General features: G+C 37.7%; 1 protein-coding gene across 1 annotated transcript in view; it reads left to right on the top strand.

Annotated features, from left to right (window-relative positions):
* Window positions 1-20,088, top strand: part of LOC101017895 (dynein heavy chain 14, axonemal) — a 294,249-nt gene that overhangs the window by 60,106 nt on the left and 214,055 nt on the right. Inside the window, exon 8 of the mRNA XM_031655372.1 lies at window positions 19,036-19,126. Coding sequence (XP_031511232.1) covers window positions 19,036-19,126 — 91 coding nt within the window. The remainder of the gene's footprint in view (window positions 1-19,035; window positions 19,127-20,088) is intronic.

Raw genomic sequence — 20,088 nt, 5'->3', positions numbered from 1 at the left:
CAAATTGGATAAAGAGTCAAGACCCATCAGTGTGCTGTATTCAGGAGACCCATCTCACATGCAGAGACATACAAAGGCTCAAAATAGAGGGATGGAGGAAGATCTACCAAGCAAATGGAAAACAAAAAGGCAGGGGTTGCAATCCTAGTCTCTGATAAAACAGACTTTAAACAAACAAAGATCAAAAGAGACAAGGACATTACATAATGATGAAGGGATCAATTCAACCAGAAGAGCTAACTATCCTAAATATATATGCACCCATTACAGCAGAGCCCAGATTCATCAAGCAAGTCCTTAGAGACCTACAAAGAGACTTAGACTCCCACACAATAATAATGGGAGACTTTAACACCCCACTGTCAACATTAGACAGATCACTGAGACAGAAAGTGAACAACGATATCCAGGAATTCAACTCAGCTCTGCACCAAGCAGACCTGACAGACATCTACAGAACTCTCCACCCCAAATCAACAGAATATACATTCTTCTCAACACCACATTGCACTCATTCCAAAATTGACCACATAGTTGGAAGTAAAGCACTCCTCAGCAAATATAAAAGAATAGAAATGATAACAAACTGTCTCTCAGACCACAGTGCAATCAAACTAGAACTCAGGATTAAGAAATTCACTCAAAACCGCTCAACTACATGGAAACTGAACAACCTGCTCCTGAATGACTACTGGGTACATAACGAAATGAAGGCAGAAATGAAGACATTCTTTGAAACCAGAAAGACACACCAAACCAGAATCTCTGGGACACATTTAAAGCAGTGTGTAGAGGGAAATTTATAGCACTAAATGCCCACAAGAGAAAGCAGGAAAGATCTAAAACTGACACCCTAACATCACAATTAAAAGAACTAGAGAAGCAAGAGGAAACACATTCAAAAGCTAGCAGAAGGCAAGAAATAACTAAGATCAGAGCAGAACTGAAGGAAATAGAGACACCAAAAACCCTTCAAAAAATCAATGAATCCAGGAGCTGGTTTTTTTTTGAAAAGATCAACAAAATTGATAGACCGCTAGCAAGACTAATAAAGAAGAAAAGAGAGAAGGATCAAATGGATGCAATAAAAAATGATAAAGGGGATATCACCACCGACCTCACAGAAATACAAACTACCATCAGAGAATACTATAAACACCTCTGTGCAAATAAACTAGAAAACCTAGAAAAAATGGATGAATTCCTGGACACTTACACTCTTCCAAGACTAAACCAGGAAGAAGTTGAATCCCTGAATAGACCAATAACAGGCTCTGAAATTGAGGCAATAATTAATAGCCTTCCAACCAAAAAAAAGTCCAGGACCAGACTGTTTCACAGCTGAATTCTACCAGAGGTACAAGGAGGAGCTGGTACCATTCCTTCTGAAACTTTTCCAATCAATAGAAAAAGAGGGAATCCTCCCTAACTCATTTTATGAGGCCAACATCATCCTGATACCAAAGCCTGGCAGAGACACAACAAAAAAAGAGATTTTTAGACTAATATCCCTGATGAACATTGATGCAAAAATCCTCAATAAAATACTGGGAAACCAAATCCAGCAGCACATCAAAAACCTTATCCACCATGATCATCCCTGGGATGCAAGGCTGGTTCAACATATGCAAATCAATAAACATAATCCAGCATACAAACAGAACCAAAGACAAAAACCACACGATTATCTCAGTAGATGCAGAAAAGGCCTTTCACAAAATTCAACAGCTCTTCATGCTAAAAACTCTCAATAAATTCGGTATTGATGGAATGTATCTCAAAATAATAAGAGCTATTTATGACAAACTCACAGCCAATATCATACTGAATGGGCAAAAACTGGAAGTGTTCCCCCTTGAAAACTGGCACAAGACAGGGATGCCCTCTCTCACCACTCCTATTCAACATAGTATTGGAAGTTCTGGCCAGGGCAATCGGGCAAAAGAAAGAAATAAAGGATATTCAATTAGGAAAAGAGGAAGTCAACTGTTCCTGTTTGCAGATGATAAGGATTGTATATTTAGAAAACCCTAATATCTCAGCCCAAAACTTCCTTTTAAGCCGATAAGCAATCCCAGCAAAGTCTCTAGGATACAAAAATCAGTGTGCAAAAATCACAAGCATTCTATACAGCAATAACAGATAGAGAGCCAAATCAAGAATGAACTCCATTCACAATTGCTTCAAAGAGAATAAAATAATTTATGTGAATCCAACCATATGGATGTAAAGGACCTCTTCAAGGAGAACTACAAACCACTGCCCAAATGAAATAAAAAGGACACAAACAAACTGGAAGAACATCCCATGCTCATGGATAGGAAGAATCAATATCATGACAATGGCCATCTCGCCCAAGGTAATTTCATAGATCCAGCCATCCCCCATTAAGCCACCAACGAGCTTTCACAGAACTGGAAAAACTGCCTTTAAAGTCCATGGAACTAAAGACTCCTACATTGTTTTTAAGACAATCCTGGGCTTTCAAAAGAAGCTGGAGGCATCACGCTTACCTGACTTCTAAACTATACTATAAGGCTACAGTAACTAAACAGCATGGTACTGTACCAAACAGAGATCTAGGACTAATGGAAATATAGAATAGAGTCCCAGAAATACTACCACACATCTACAACCATCTGATCTTTGATAAACCTGACAAAAATAAAGAAATGGAGAAAAGGATTCCCCCATTTTAATAAATGGTGCTGGGAAAACCGGATAGCCATAAGTAGAAAGCTGAAACTGGATCCCTTCCTTACACCTTATACAAAAAATTAATTCAAGATGGATTAGACTTGAATGTTGAACTAAAACCATAATAGCCCTAGAAGAAAAAAACTCTAGGCAAATACCTATCCAGGATACAGGGCATGGGCAAGGACTCTAAGGTTCAAAACACCAAAAGCAATGGCAACAAAAGCCAAAATTGATGAATGGGATCTAATTAAACTAACGAGCTTCTGCACAGCAAAAGAAACTACCATCAGAGTGAACAGGCAACCTATAGAATGGGAGAAAATTTTTGCAATCTACTCATCTGACAAAGAGCTAATATCCAGAACCTACAAAGAACTCAAACAAATTTACAAGAAAAAAAAAAAACCATCAAAAAGTGGGCAAAGGATATGAACAGACGCTTCTCAAAAGAAGACATTTATGCAGCCAACAGGCACATGAAAAAATGCTCATCACTAGCCATCAGAGAAATGCAAATCAAAACCACAATGAGATACCATCTCACACCAGTTAGAATGGCAATCATTAAAAAGTCAGGAAACAACAGGTGCTGGAGAGGATGTGGAGAAGCAGGAACACTTCTACACTGTTTGTGGGACTTTAAACTCGTTCAACCATTGTGGAAGACAGTGTGATGATTCCTCCAGGATCTAGAACTAGAAATACCATTTGACCCATCCATCCCATTACTGGGTATATACCCCAAGGATTATAAATCATGCTGCTGTAAAGACACATGCACACGTATGTTTATTGCAGCACTATTCACAATAGCAAAGACTTGGAACCAACCCAAATGTCAGTCAATGACAGACTGGATTAAGAAAGTGTGGCACATATACACCGTGGAATACTATGCAGCCGTAAAGAAGGATGAGTTCATGTCCTTTGTAGGGACGTGGATGCAGCTGGAAACCATCATTCTGAGCAAGCTATCCCAAGAACAGAAAACCAAACACTGCATGTTCTCACTCATAGGTGGGAATTGAACAGTGAGAACACTTGGACACAGGAAGGGGAACATCACACATTGGGGCCTGTTGTGGGGTGGGGGTAGTGGGAGGGATAGCATTAGAAGATATACCTAATGTAAACGACGAGTTAATGGGTGCAGCATACCAATATGGCACATATATACATATGTAACAAACCTGTATGTTGTGCACATGTACCCTACAACATAAAGTATAATAAAAAAGTATATATTTACAGTATACAACATGATGTTTTGATAGATGTTTACATTGTGGAGTGATTACCACATTTGCGAAATTAACATATCCATCCCCTTACATAGTTACCTTTTTTAGTGAGAATATTATGCACATGTACCCTAGAACTTAAAGTATAATAATAAAAAAAAAATTAAAAAAAAAAAAAGATCTACTCTTAGCAATTTTCAAGTATGTAATACTTTATTGTTAACTGTAGTCACTATGCTCTAGATTTCCAGAACTTATTTAGGCTGTCTAAATGAAAATTTATATTCTTTGACCAACATACCCCATTTCCTCTCACCTCACCCCCAGCTCCTGGCAACCACCATTCTACTGTCTGCTTCAATTAATTCAATTTTCTTAGATTCCACATATAAGCAAAATTATGCACTGTTTGTCTTTCTGTGCTTGGCTTATTTCACTTAACGTAATGACCTCCAGGTTCATCCATGCTGTCGCAATTCACAGGATTTTCATATATATATATATATACCACATTTCCTATCCATTCATCCACTGATGGACATGTAGGTTGATTCCACATCTTGGCTATTGTGAAAAGTGCTTCAATGAACATGGGAGTATAGAGTTTTCTTTGATGTACTATTTTTATTCCTTTGGGTATATAGCCAGTAAATGGATTACTAGGTAATTTGGCATTTCTATTTTTAATTTATCATGGAACCTCCCAATTGTTTTTTTATAACATCTAGTTTACATTCCCACCAACATCATAACAAACGTTCCCTGTCGCCACATTCTCACCAACATTTGTTATCTTTTGTCTTTTTTATAATAGCCATTCTGAAAGCTGTGAGATGGTAGCTCATTGTAGCTTTAATTTAGTTTCCTTAATGAGCATTTTATCATATACCTGTTGGCTATCTATATGTCTTCTATGAGAAATATTTATTCAGATCTTTTGTCCAAAAATTGTTTTTTTCGAGACGGAGTCTGGCTCTGTCACCCAGGCTGGTGTGCAGTGGCATGATCTCAGCTCACTGCAAGCTCCACCTCCCGGGTTCATGCCATTCTCCTGCCTCAGCCTCCCAAGTAGCTGGGACCACAGACGCCCGCCACCACGCCTGGCTAATTTTTTGTCTTTTTAGTAGAGATAGGGATTCACTGTGTTAGCCAGGATGGTCTCGATCTCCTGACCTCGGATCCACCCGCCTCAGCCTCCCAAAGTGCTGGGATTACAGGCATGAGCCACTGCACCCAGCCCCTTTGTCCAATTTTTAATTGGGTTATTTGTTTTCTTGCTGTCAAGTTGTTTGAGTTCCTTATAGATTTTGAATACTAACTCCTTATTAGACATATGGTTTGGAAATACTTTTTCCCATTTCATGGGTTGCCTCTTCACTCTGATGTTTGCTATGCAGAAGCTTTTTAATTATATATCCCATTTGTCTATTTTTGCTTTTGTTGCCTATGCTTTTGAGGTCACATCCAAAAAATTGCCCAGACAACTGTCATGGAGCTTTTCCTGTATGTTTTCTTCTGGCAGTTTTATAGAGTCAGGAATTACATTTAAGTCTTTAATCTCTTTTCAGATGGTTTTTGTGTAGATGCAGATTGAATTCAATTTCATTATTCTGCATGTATACAGTTTTCCCATGTCATTTATTGAAGATGCTATCCTTTCCCCATTGAGTATTCTTGGCACCTTTGTTGAAGACCAATTGACTATTAATATGTGGGGGTTTTTTTTCTTTTTAATTGGGTGCTTTTATTTTAAGATTTATTTGTAAGTGTAAGTGTCCAAGGGTTTGAGAGAATCTGGGCAGAAAATCATAGTGCTTTAGAGTTCTAAAATATTGTAAGTAAACTTTAGAACAAATCTAAATTGTAATCACAACAAGCACTGACACAGAATAGAGTCCAGAAACATATGCAAATATAAAAAGAAATTTGATAATACACCTAAAGTAATATTTCTAATCAGTAAGGAAAGCTTTGCATATTTAATCCTCTGTAAAGTTTGCTATTTTCCTATGTGAAAACATAGACTCCTATCTCTTCCTTAGGCAGAAATAAAATTCCAGATTAGTGAACAATCTAAATGTACAAATAAAATTATAGACATACCATAAAATTTAAGGGCATGTTCTCAGTTAGGAAGTCCTTATCTAAGACTGGACACCCAGAAATCATAAATAAAAAATAAAAGTATTTGACTATAAATATATATGAAATTTTTTGCAATAGTTACAACAAACAAAGTTAAAGCAAACCACAATCAAGAATAAAATATTTACAAAACTGGCAGACCATGAGTTAATGTCCCTAACATGAGAAAAGAACTTCAAAAATGAATAAGGGGGAGAGAGCCAAGATGGATGACTAGATGCAGCAAGGGAGAACATCTCCCACTGAGAGAAGAGAACATAGAGTACACTCTGAGCAGCTCTTCAGAGAGAAGACATTGAGGGTGGACAGGGGAAGGGCACAGACTCTGGGCTGAAGGGAGAGGAAGCTGGAAACCCTGCATGGGGCAGCTGAGCACTGAGACTGGCCTTAGTGTCCACTGTGTAAGGGGTGAGTTGAACAGGCCGTCTTCAAGAGACCCATCTCACAAGCAATGACACGCATATGCCAAAAGTAAAGAGGTAGAGAGAAGTCTACCAAGAAATGGAAAACAAGAAAAACCAGGGATTGCTATTCTAATTTCAGACAAAACCAACTTTAAAACAACAATGATCAAAAAAAGAAAGAAAAATATTACATAATAGTAAAGGGTTCAATTCAACAAGAAGACTTAAGTATCCTAAATATATATGCCCCTAACACAGGAGCACCCAGATTTCTAAAACAAGTTCTTAGAGACCTATGAGGAGAGTTAGATAACCACACAATAATAGTGGGAGACTTCAACAACGCACTGACAGTATTAGATTATTCATGCAGAAAACTAACAAAGATATTTGGAGCTGGAACTTGACACTTGACTAAATACATCTAATGGATATCTGCAGAACTCTCCACTCAGAACAGAGTGTACATTATTCTCATATGCTTGTGCCACAAAAAGCTAAAATCAACCACAAAATCAACCATAAAATTATTCTCTGCAAATTCAACAAAACTGAAATAATAACCACTCTCTTGGACCACAGCACAATAAAAACAGAAACCAATACTAAGAAGATTCCTCCAAACTATACAATTACATGGAAATTAAACAACCTGCTCCAGAATGACAATTAAACTAAGGCAGAAATCAATACATTTTTTAAGCTAATGAGAACAAAGATAAGACATACCAAAATCTCTGAAACACAGATAAAGCGTGTTAAGAGGAAAGTTTATAGCACTGAACACCAACATTAAAAAGTCAGAAAGCTCTCAAATTAACAAACTAACATCATTCCTAGAGGAACTAGAAACACAAGAGCAAACCAACCCCAAGGCCAGCAGAAGAAAAGAGATAACCAACATCAGAGCTGAGCTGAAGGAAATAGAGATGAGGGAAAAAAAAAAAAAAAACAATAAAACCAGGAGCTGATTCTTTGAAACAATAAATAAGATTGATAGACCACTAGCTAGACTAATAAAGAAGAAAGAGAGAAGATCCAAGTAAACACAATCAGAAATGACAACAGAGACATTATACGTCACCGCTCAGAAATACAAAAAACCATCAGAGACTATTATGAACACTTCTATGCACACAAACTAGAAAACCTAGAAGAAATGAATACATCCTGGAAACATACAACCTCCCAAGATTGACCCAGGAAGAAACTGAATCCCTCAAGAGACCAATAATGAGTTCCAAAATTGAATCAGTAATAAAAAGCCTACCAACCAGAAAAGGCTGTGGACCAGATGGATTCACAGTTGAATTCTATCAGCTGTATGAAGATGAGCTGGTACCAATACTACTGAAACTATTTCAGAAATTTGAGGAAGAGAGACTCCTTCCTAACTCATTCCATGAGGCCAGCATCATTCCGACATCAAAATCTGGCAGAAGCACAGAAGATGGAAAACTTAAGGCCAATATTCTTGATGACCATAGATGCAGAAATTATCAGTAAAATAATAGCAAATTAAATTCAGCAGCACTTCAAAAAGCTAATCCACCTTGATCAAGTAGGCTTTATCCCTGGCATGCAAGGCTTGTTCAAAATACACAAATTAATAAATGTGATTTATCGCATAAACCAAATTTAAAACAAATACCACATGATTATTTCAATAAATGCAGAAAAGGCTTTTGAGAAAATTCAACATCCCTTCATGCTAAACACCTTTAACAAGCTAGGCACTGAAGGAACATACCTTAAAATAATAAGAGCCATCTATGACATACCCACAGCCAACATCATACTGAATGGGGAAAAGCTGGAAGCATTCCACTTCGGAACCAGAACAACACAAGGATGCCCACTATCACCATGCCTATTCAGCATAGTATTGCAATTCCTATCCAGAGCAATCAGGCAATACAAGGAAATAAATGACATCCAGATAAGAAGAGAGGAAGTTAAACTATCTCTATTTGCAGATAGTATGATTCTATACCTAGAAAACCCCATAGTCTCTGCCCAAATCTCCTAAATCTCATAAACAACTTCAGCAAAGTTTCAGGGTATAAAATCAAGGTACAAAAATTAGTAGCATTTGTATACACCAATAATGTCCAAGCTGAGAGCCAAATCAAGAACACAATCTCATTCACTATAGCCACAAAAAAGTAAAATACCCAGGAATACATCTAACCAAGGAGGTGAAAGATGTCTATAATGAGAATAACAAAACAGTACTGAAAGATATCAGAGAGGACACAAACAAATGGAAAAACATTCCATGGTCGTGGATTGGAAGATTCGATATTGTTAAAATGGCCATACTGCCCAAAGCAGTTACAGACTTAATGCTATTCCTATCAGTTACCAGTGACATTTTCCACAGAATTAGAAAAACTTATTATAAAACTCTTAGGAAACAAAAAAGAGCTGAATAGCCATAGCAATCCTAAGCAAAAAGAATGAAGCTGAAGGCATCATGTTACCCAATTTCAAACTATACTACAAGGCTACAGTAACTAAAACAACATGATACTTATACAAATGCAGACACATAGACAAATAGAGCAGAATAGCCCAGAAATAATGCTGCACACCTACAATCTCTGATCTTTGACAAGTTGACAAAAAGTTGCCAATGTTTGAAAAAATAAGTAGTGGGGTAAGGACTTCCTGTTCAATACATGATGTTGGAATACCTGGCTAGACGTATGCAGAAGATTGAAACTGGACCCCTTCCTTTCACGATATACAAAAATCAACTCAAGATAGATTAATGATTTACATGTAAAACCTGAAACTATAGAAGAAACCTAGGAAAACCATTCTGTGCATGTGCCTGGGCAAAGATTTAATGATGAAGACACCAAAAGCAATTGCAGTGAAACAAAAATTGACAAATGCAACCTAATTAAAGAGCTTCTGCATAGAAAGAAAAGGGCTATCAATAGAATAAACAGATAACCTATAGAATGGGAGAAAATATTTGCAAACTGTGTATCTGATAAAGGTCTAATATCTGGAATCCATAAGAAACTTAAACAAATTGGCAAGAAAAAAACATCCCCACTAATAAGTGGGCAAAGGATATGAACAGACACTTCTCCAAAGAAGATATACATTGAGCCAATGAGCATATGAAAAAATGCTCATCATCACTAATGATTAGAAAAATGAAAATGAAAATCACAATGAGATACCATCTCACACCAGTCAGAATGGCTATTACAAGAAGTTAAAAAATAACAGATGCTAGCGAGGTCATGGAGAAAAGGGAACATTTATACGCTGCTGGTGGGAATGTAAATTAGTTCAGCCACTGTGGAAGGCACAGTGATTTGGTGATTTCTCAAAGAACTTAGAACTACCATTCAACCCAGCAATCCCATTTTTGGGCATATATACCCAAATTAACATAAATTATTCTACCATAAAGACACGTGCATACATATGTTCATTACAGCACTATACAGAATAGCAAAGACATGGAATTAACCTAGATGCCCATCAATGGTAGACTGGATAAAGAAAATGTGGTACATATACAGCATAGAATACTATAAAGTTGTAAGAATGAGATCATGATCTTTGCAGCTATATGGATGGAGCTGGAGGCCATTATCCTAAGCGAACTAACTGAGGAACAGAAAATCAAATACTACATGTTATTGCTAATAAGTGAAAGTTAAACATTGACTACACACGGACACAAAGATGGGAACAATAGACACTGGGGCTTACTTGAGGGTGGAGGATGGCAGGATGGAGAGGATCAAAAAACTACCTATTGGATACTATGCTTATTACCTGGGTAAAAATCTGTATACCAAACCCCCGAGGCACACAATTTATCTATATAACGAACCTGCACATGTACCCCTGAATCTAAAATAAAAGTTAGGAAAAATCAATAAGGAGCTATCAACTAAGTAAATAAGGAAAAGCTATAAATAGAAAATTGATAGAAAAATTACAGTTGTCATTAAATATGTGAATATGTGAAAAGATGCTCAACCCAGCTATTATTCAAAAAAAAGTTACAACAATGATAGGCACTTTTTCTTCTCATCAGGTTTTCAAGCCTTAATAATATTAATAATGAATACTTTCAGTGTTAGCAAGGATATGGAGAATGATGCATTCTTACACCTTGTTGGTGGGAGTGTTATTGCTACACACTTTTGTAAAGTAATCTAATGGAATTTATTAAAAAATAAAATATGTATAATTTTGGACCCACAGTCTAACATTTTTTAAAAACTTATTTATTTATTTATTTATTTATTTATTTATTTATTTATTTTTATTTCCATAGGTTATTGGGGAACAGGTGGTGTTTGGTTACATGAGTAAGGTCCTTAGTGGTGATTTGTGAGATTTTGCTGAACCCATCAACTGAGCAGTATACACTGCACACAATTTGTAGTCTTTTGCCCCTCACCCCCTTCCTACCCTTTCCCCCGGGTCCCCAAAGTCCATTGTGTCACTCTTATACCTTTGCATCCTCATAGCTTAGCTCCCCTTATAAGTGAGAGCATATGATGTTTGGTTTTCCATTACTGAGTTACTTCACTTAGAATAATAGTCTCCAATTTCATGCAGACCTCTGCAAATGCCATTAATTCATTTTTATGGCTGTAGTATTCCGTAGTATACATGTATATACAACAGTTTAGTTATCCACTCGTTGATTGATGGGCATTTGGGTTGGTTTCATGTTTTTGCAATTGTGAATTGGGCTGCCATGAACATATGTGTGCAAGTACCTTTTTCATGTAATGACTTCTTTTCCTCTGGGTAAATACCCAGTAGTGGGATTGCTGGATCAAATGGTAGTTCTACTTTTAGTTCTCTAAGAAATCTCCACAGTGCTTTCCATAGTGGTTGTACTAGTTTACATTCCCACCAGCGGTGTAGAAATGTTCCCTGTTCACCACATCCACACCAACGTCTATTTTTTGATTTTTTGATTTTTTGATTATGGCCATTCTTGCAGGAGTACAGTGATACTGTATTGTGATTTTTATTTGCATTTCCCTGATAATTAGTGATGTTCAGCATTTTTTCATGTTTGTTGGCTGTTTGTGTATCTTCTTTTGAGAATTGTCTATTCATGTCTTTAGCCCACTTTTTGATGGGATTGTTTGTTTTCTTCTTACTAATTTAATAGTATTGTTTGTTTGTTTTTTCTTGCTAATTCACTTGAATTTGTTGTAGATTCTGGATATTAGTCCTTCATCAAATGTATAGAGCGTGAAGATTTTCTCCCACTCTGTGTGTTGTCTGTTTAATCTGCTGACTGTTCCTTTTGCTGTGCAAAGTTCTTTAGTTTAATTAAGTCCCAGCTATTTATCTTTGTTTTTGTTGCATTTGCTTTGGGGTTCTTGGTCATGAAATCCTTGCCTAAGCCAATGTCTAGAAGGGTTTTTCCAATGATATTTTCTAGAATTTTTATAGTTTCAGGTCTTAGATTTAAGTCCTTGATTCATCTTGAGTCGATTTTTATATAGGGTGAGAGATGAGAATCCAGTTTCATTCTCCTACATGTGGCTTGCCAATTATCCCAGCACCATTTGTTGAGTAAGGTTTCCCACTTTATGTTTCTATTTGTTTTGTCAAATATCAGTTGACTCTAAGTATTTGGCTTTATTTCTGGGTTCTCTATTCTTTTCTATTGGTCTATGTGTGTATTTTTATACCAGTACCATGCTGTTTTGGTGACTATGGCCTTATAGTATAGTTTGAAATCAAGTAATATGATGCCTCCAGATTTGTTCTTTTTGCTTAGTCTTGCTTTGGCTATGCAGGCTCTTTTTTGGTTCCTTATGAATTTGAGGATTGTTCTTTCTAGTTCTGTGAAGAATGATGGTGGTATTTTGATGGAAATGGTGTTGAATTTGTAGATTGCTTTTTTTGGCAGTATGGTCATTTTTACAATATTGATTCTTCCCATCCATGAGCATGGAATGTGTTTCCATTTGTTTGGGTTGTCTGTGATTTCTTTCTGCAGTGTTTTGTAGTTTTCCTTGTCTTTCACCTCCTTGGTTAGGTATATTCCTAAGTATTTTATTTTTTTTGCAGCTATTGTAAAAGGTGTTGAGTTTTTGATTTGAGTCTCAGCTTGGTCACTGTTGGTGTATAGAAGATCTACTGATTTGTGTGCATTAATTCTGTATTTAGAAACTGCTGAATACTTTTATCATTTCTAGGAGCATTCTGGAGGAGTCTTTAGGGTTTTCTAGGTAAACAATCCTGTCATCAGCAAACAGTGACAGTTTGACTTACTCTTTACTGATTTGGATGCCTTCTATTTCTTTCTCTTGTCTGATTGCTCTGGCTAGGATTTTCAGTACTATATTGAAGAGAAGTGGTGACAGTGGGCATCCTTGTCTAGTTCCAGTTCTCAGAAGGAATGCTTTCAACTTTTTCCCATTCAGTATTATATTGGCTGTGGGTTTTTCTTAGATGGCTTTTATTACATTGAGATATGTCCCTTGTGTGCCTTTTTTTTTTTTTTTTTTTTTTTTTGAAATGGAGTCTCACTCTGTTGCCCAGGCTGGAGTGCAGTGGTGCGATCTTGGCTCACTGCAAGCTCCACCTCCCAGGTTCACACCATTCTCCTGCCTCAGCCTCCTGAGTAGCTAGGACTACAGGCACCCACCACCACGCCTGGCTAATTTTTTGTATTTTTTAATAGTGACAAGTTTTCACCATGTTAGCCAGGATGGTCTCAATCTCCTGACCTCATGATCTGCCCGCCTCAGCCTCCCAAAGTGCTGGGATTACAGACATGAGCCACTGTGGCCGGCCCTTTGTATGCCAATTTTGCTGAGAGTTTTAATCATAAAGCAATGCTGGATTTTGTTTAATGCTTTTTCTTCATCTATTGAGATGATCGTGTGATTTTTTTTTAATTCTGTTTATGTGGTGTATCACATTTATCGACTTGCATATGTTAAATCATCCCTGCATCCCTGAAACCCACTGATCGTGGTAGATTACCTTTTGGATATGTTTGGATTCAGTTAGCTAGTATTTTGTTAAGGATTTTTGCATCTATGTTCATCAGGGATATTGGTCTGTAGTTTTCTTTTTTGGTTATGTCCTTTCCTGGTTTTGGTATTAGGATGATACTGGCTTCATAGAATGATTTAGGGAGGATTCCCTCTTTCTCTATCTTGTGGAATAGTGTCAATAAGATTGGTACCAACTCTTCTTTGAACGTCTGGTAGAATTCTGCCGTGAATCTGTCTGGTCCTGGACTTTTTTTGTTGGTTATTTTTTCTATTACCATTTTATTCTCACTGTTTGTTATTGGTCTGTACAGGGTATCTAATTCTTCCTTATTTAAGCTAAGAGGGTTGTATCTTTCCAGGAATTTATCCATCTCCTCTAGGTTTTCTAGTTTATGCACATAAAAGTGTTCATAGTGATCTTTTGTGTTTCTGTGGTGTCAGTTTTAATATCTACTGTTTCATTTCCAATTGAGCTTATTTTGATTTGGATTTTCTGTCTTCTTTTCTTGGTTAATCTTTCTAATGGTCTATCAATTTTATTTTTTCAGAGAGCCAGCTTTTTGTTTTACTTATCTTTTGTATATTTTTTTGTTTCAATTTCATTTAGTTCTGCTCTGATCTTGGTTATTTTCTTTCTTCTGCTAGGTTTGGGTTTGGTTTGTTCTTGTTTCTGTAGTTTTTGAAGTGTGACCTTAGAATGTCAGTTTGTGCTCTTTCAGTCTTTATGATGTAAGTGTTTAGGGCATGAACTTTCCTCTTAGCACTGCCTTTGCTGTATCCCAGAGGTTCTGATAGGTTGTGTCACTATTGTCGTTCAGTTCAAAGAATTTTTAAATTTCCATCTTGATTTCATTTTGACCCAGTTATCATTCAGGAACAGGTTAGTTTCCATATATTTGCATAGTTTTAGAGGTTCCTTTTGGAGTTGATTTCCAGTTTTATTCCACTGTGGTCTGAGAGAGTGCTTGATATAATTTCATTTTCTTAAATTTGTTGAGACTTGTTTTGTGGCCTATCATATTGCCTATCTTGCAGAAATTTCCATGCACTGATGAATAGAATGTATATCTGTGGTTGTTGAGTAGAATGTGCTGTAAATATCTGTTAAGTCCATTTATTACAGGGTATAGTTTAAGTTCATTGTTTCTTTGTTGACTTTATGTCTGATGACCTCTCTAGTGCTGTCAGTGGAGTACTGAAGTCCCCCACTATCATTGTGGTGTTGTCTATCTGATTTCTTAGGTCTATTAGTAATTGTTTTATAAATTTGGGAGCTCCACTTTTAGGCACATATATACTTAGGATTGTGATATTTTCCTGTTGGACAAGGCCTTTTATCATTATATAATGTCTCTCTGTCTTTTTTAACTGCTGTTGCTTTAAAGTTTGTTTTGTCTGATATAAGAATAGCTACTCCTGCTCATTTTGTGTGTCCATTTGCATGGAATGTCTTTTTCCACCCCTTTACCTTAAGTTTATGTGAGTCATTGTGTGTTAGGTGAATCTCTGGAAGGCAGCAGATTGTTGGTGAATTCTTACCCATTCTGCAATTCTGTATCTTTTAAGTGGAGCATTTAGGCCATTTACATTCAATGTTAGTATTGAGTTATGAGGTACCATTCCAGTCATCATGCTATTTGTTGCCTGTATACTTGGTTTTTCTTTTTTTTTGTTTTTTCAATTGTATTTTTTTATAGGTTCTGTGAGATTTATGCTTTAAAGAGGTTCTGTTTTGATGTGTTTCCAGGATTTGTTTCAAGATTTAGAGCTCCTTTTAGCAGTTCTTGTAGTGCTGGCTTGGTAGTGGTGAATTCTCTCAGCATTTGTTTGTCTGAAAAAGACTGTATCTTTCCTTCATTTATGAAGCTTAGTTTCACTGGATACAAAATTCTTGGCTGATAATTGTTTTGTTTAAGGAGGCTGAAATAGGGCCCCAATTCCTTCTAGCTTGCAGGGTTTCTGCTGAGAAATCTGCTGTTAATCTGATAGGTTTTCCTTTATAGGTTACCTGATTCTTTTGCCTCACAACTCTTAAGATCCTTTCCTTTGTCTTAACTTTAGATATCCTGATGACAGTGTGCCTAGGCAATGATCTTTTTGCAATGAATTTCCCAGGTGTTCATTGAGCTTCTTGTATTTAGATGTCTAGGTCTCTAGCAACGCTGGTGAAGTTTTCCTCAGATATTCCCCCAAATATCCAAACTTTTAGATTTCTCTTCTTCCTCAAGAATGCCAGTTATTCTTAGGTTTGGTCATTTAACATAATCCCAGACTTCTTGCAGGCTTTGTTTATATTTTCTTATTATTATTATAATTTTGTCTTTGTTGGATTGGGTTAATTTGAAAACCTTGTCTTTGAGGTCTGAAGTTCTCCCTTCTGCTTGTTCAATTCTGTTGCTGAGACTTTCCAGAGAATTTTGCATTTCTATAAGGGCATCCACTGTTTCCTGAAGTTTTGATTGTTTTTTATTTATGCTATCTATTTCATTAAAAATGTATCCCCTCATTTCTTATATTATTATTTGACTTCCTTAAATTGGGCTTCACCTTTCTCTGATGCCTCCCTGATTAGCTTAACAACTAACCTGCTGAATTCTTTTTCAGGTAAATCAGGGATTTCTTCTTGGTTTAGATTCATTGCTGGTGAGCTAGTGTGGTTTTTGGGGGCTGCTAAAGAACCTTGTTTTCTCATACTAACAGAGTTGGTTTTGTGGTTCCTTCTCATTTGGGTAGCCTCTGTCAGAGGGAAGGTCTAGGACTCAAGGCTGTTATTCATATTCTTTTGTTCCATAGGGTGTTCCCTTGATGTAGGACTCTCCCCCTTTTCCTAGCAATGTGGCTTGCTGAGAGCCGAGCTGTAGAGATTGTTATCTCTTTTCTGAGTCTAGACACCCCGAAAGTCTACCAGGCTCCAGGCTGGTACTGGGGGTTGTCTGCATAGAGTCCTGTGATGTGAACCATCTATGGGTCTCTCAGCCATGGATACCAGCACCTGCTTCAGTGGAAGTGGCAGGGGGATAAAATGGACTCTATTTAATGCATTATTTTTGTGCTTGTTGGCCTCCTGCCAGGAGGTGGCCTGCCCTTCCTTCCTTCCTTTCTTTCTTTCTTTCTTTTCTTTTCTTTTCTTTCTTTCTTTCTCTCTCTCTCTTTCTTTCTTTCTTTCTCCCTTCCTTCCTTCCTTCCTTCATTCCTTCCTTCCTTTTCTTTTCTTTTCTTTCTTGTTTTTCAGACTAAGTCTTGCTCTTGTCCCCCAGGCTGGAGTGCAATGGTACAATCTTGGCTCACTGCAACCTCCGCCTCCCAGGTTCAAGCGATTCTCCTGCCTCGGCCTCCCGAGTAGCTGGGATTACAGGTGCCTGCCACGACGCTTGGCTAATTTTTGTATTTTTAGTAGAGATGGGGTTTCACCATGTTGGCCAAGCTCGTCTCAAACTCCTGGCCTCAGGTGATCCACCTGCCTCAGCCTCCCAAAGTGCTGGGATTATAGGTGTGAGCCACTGTGCCTGGCCTAGGGGGTGGCACTTTCAAGAAAGCATCAATTGTGGTAGTATGGGGAGGAACAGGCAGTGGGCAGGCCCTAGAACTCCCAAGAGTATATACCCTTCATCTTCAGCTACCAGGGTGGGTAGGGAAGGACCATTAGGTGGGGACAAGGCTAGGCATGTCTGAGCTCAGACTCTCCTTGGGCAGGTCTTGCTGTGGCTTCTGTGGGGGATAGGGGTATGGTTCCCAGGTCAATGGAGTTATGTTCCTAGGAGGATTGTGGCTGCCTCTACTGTGTCATGCAGGTTGTCAGGGAAGTAGGGGAAAGCCAGCAGTCACAGGCCTCACCCAGCTCCCACACAACCCAAAAGGCTAGTCTCACTCCCACTGTGTCCCCCCAGTAGCACCGGGTCTGTTTCCAGGCAGTGGGTGAGCAGGACTGAGAACTTGTCCCGGCTGCCCATCTCCCAGCTGCAAAGGCAAGTAGGGTTTTCGCACTTCCTCCGCCTATGGAGTCTGCACACTGGATTCACACCTTTCCCTGAGTTCTGACCCAGAGACTTCTCGATCAGTTCAAATTGTCACAGAGTTCAGCTAGAGGTGTTCTTCTCCCTGTGGCCTTTTCCCAATGCCTCTGTCAGCCCCCCTACAAGGACCCCTGTGAGGCAAGGCAGAAATTGCTTTCTAGGGAACCCAGTGAGCCCACAGGGCTTTTCCTGCTGCTTCCTCTACCCCTGTATTTCGCTCAGCTCTCTAAGTTGACTAAGTTCCAGGTAAGGTTCACACAACTCATGCAGATCTTTTTTCGTGATCTAGACCTTCAGGTTCCCTAGTGAGGGTGTGTGTTTTGGGGGCAGACGATCCCCCTTTGCAACACTTCCACAGTTTGGGCACTCTCAGTATTTCGGCTGTCTCCCCAGTCCTGCAGGAGCAATCCACTTTCTTTTGAAGGTCTGTGGGTTCTCTCGGCTTTCCTGATTTATTCTTGCAGTCATTCTGGAGCAAAAGTTCATAATGTGAGCCTCCACATACTTCTTTGTCCATCCAAGCAGGAGCTGCAATCTAGTCCTGCCTCCATCTGCCATGATCTCTGCAAGTCAAAACAATCTATTTAGAGAAAGAAATGCACTAGAGCATAATGATGTATATCCAAACATAATAATTACTTTTGAAATAGGAATAATAATTGGAAATAGCCTAGGACTTGCTTACTTTGTGATGAGGCTGGAAATTAGTAGGAACTGATTACTGTTTGCTGTATTCCTAGGACCGGGTTGAAACACGAGCACCTTTGTCTCTCATTAGAACCTACACTGTGCCCCCAGCATAGCTCTATTGTTTGGTTTTCTCTCCGACTACTGTTGATGGTTAAGGAAACCAGCGCCAATAAGCTGATGATATATTACTCAGCTCTTTTAGAGAGATGAATAATTAAACCTCCCCATCTCAACATAAAAAGGAGTTAATATATTAATATACATACATCAGAATGTATCAAAGGTTGGTGTAAAAATAATGTGTATTAGAATAACTCAAGATGATTTAATGTTCATTAAAAGTGAAAAATTCTGGGCTTCATCCCAAACCTATTCAATTAGAATCTCCAAGGATGAGGTGTTACAATCTGTAATTTAACAAACTGCAGGTAATTCTACATATTCTAAAACTTGAGAACTGATATGACGGAAAGTCTAGAAAAAAATACACCAAAATATATATGGTGATTGTCTGTGGGTAATGGAAATTCAAAGAACTTTTGCTTTCTTCTTTGTGTTTTTCTGTTTTATTTGACATCCTACAATAAGCATGTACTGTCTTTGCAGGGGGAAAAAAGAAACCAAAGTAAAATAGTTTTCCAAAATAAATAAGCTATAGTCACAAGTCAGTTACATTAGGCTATGCTGGTTATATGTTGGTCTTTACAGTTACAGAACTCTCTGCCTTTTATATTTTTATCACTCAAGAAAGCATATTGACATATAAATCCATTGTGGTTGAAAAGTGTTATTAAAGAAAAATTTAAACATTATTGATTACACATTTTAGGTTTTCAAACTTGATGCCTCTGATATGACAGATACTGATGATAATATTTTTGAGGAGATAGAGAAAGTTGTTAAAATTCCAGAAAATCACAGTAAGTGTTACTAAATTCAAGAAAGATGGTTAACTGATATAGAAGACAAACTCTGAACCAATATGAGCTATATTTATATGTTTAAACGTGTTTTTGACTGGTAATATTTTGTTCCTGTACCATTTATTTGTTCATATGTTTATTTAAAATTTGTGTAGTATTACCACGTATTATATTACCCTGTGTGTGTGTGTGTGTGTGTGTGTGTGTAATTACATTATATAAGCACTATGGCTTCAATAGTCCTTCAGTTTACAAAAGAACCAAGTGGATATTAAAGGTAGAAATAAATTATGATGTGAAAAGCACCAGCGGCAATCTACAATTTGCCACTGGTATTGCCTCTGAAATGGGACTCCAAATAATTTGTACATTTCCAGGCCAAAGCATACAACCCAAGTAGATTTATCTAAAATGAACTACACACCTGTAATATGCCAGACACTTTACTATGTGCCAGTGGGACAAAATATGTATATGACCTTGTCAGTCTACTGGAGGAGCACTGACCATTGCTTTCCCCACCCAGGTTGAACTTCTTATCAACACATCCACCATTAGTACATATATAATCCAGACTTTAAAAGAGATTTCTGCTTCTGCTTCTATTTTACTGAATTTTTGTGTGTTATTTTTGGGAGAGTACAGTGATTAGGCACCATTAGTTTCCTTCATGGGACTTTAAGGCAGTTCCTAGGGCAGGTATTAGAGCCCCTCTTAGCAGTAGTGGCTATATGGATCCTAGCTCTGCTCTTGGATTCTTCTGGGATATTTTAATATCTTTTTGGTGGTTATCTGTTTTCTGTCTGCATAGCGACCTATTCATACCTCCCCTATCCTGACCAATGGATTTTCTAAAACTGTGGAGGACAGTGGTGGGTATAGCATGTGTGCTATGGTCTAAAGGTTTGTGTCCCTCCAAAATCCATGTGTTGAAATTCTAACTCCCAAGGTGATGGTAT

Source organism: Papio anubis, chromosome 1 (assembly GCF_008728515.1).
Source record: "Papio anubis isolate 15944 chromosome 1, Panubis1.0, whole genome shotgun sequence".
Classification (NCBI taxonomy): domain Eukaryota; kingdom Metazoa; phylum Chordata; class Mammalia; order Primates; family Cercopithecidae; genus Papio; species Papio anubis.
This window is presented reverse-complemented; position numbering and strand designations above follow the sequence as displayed.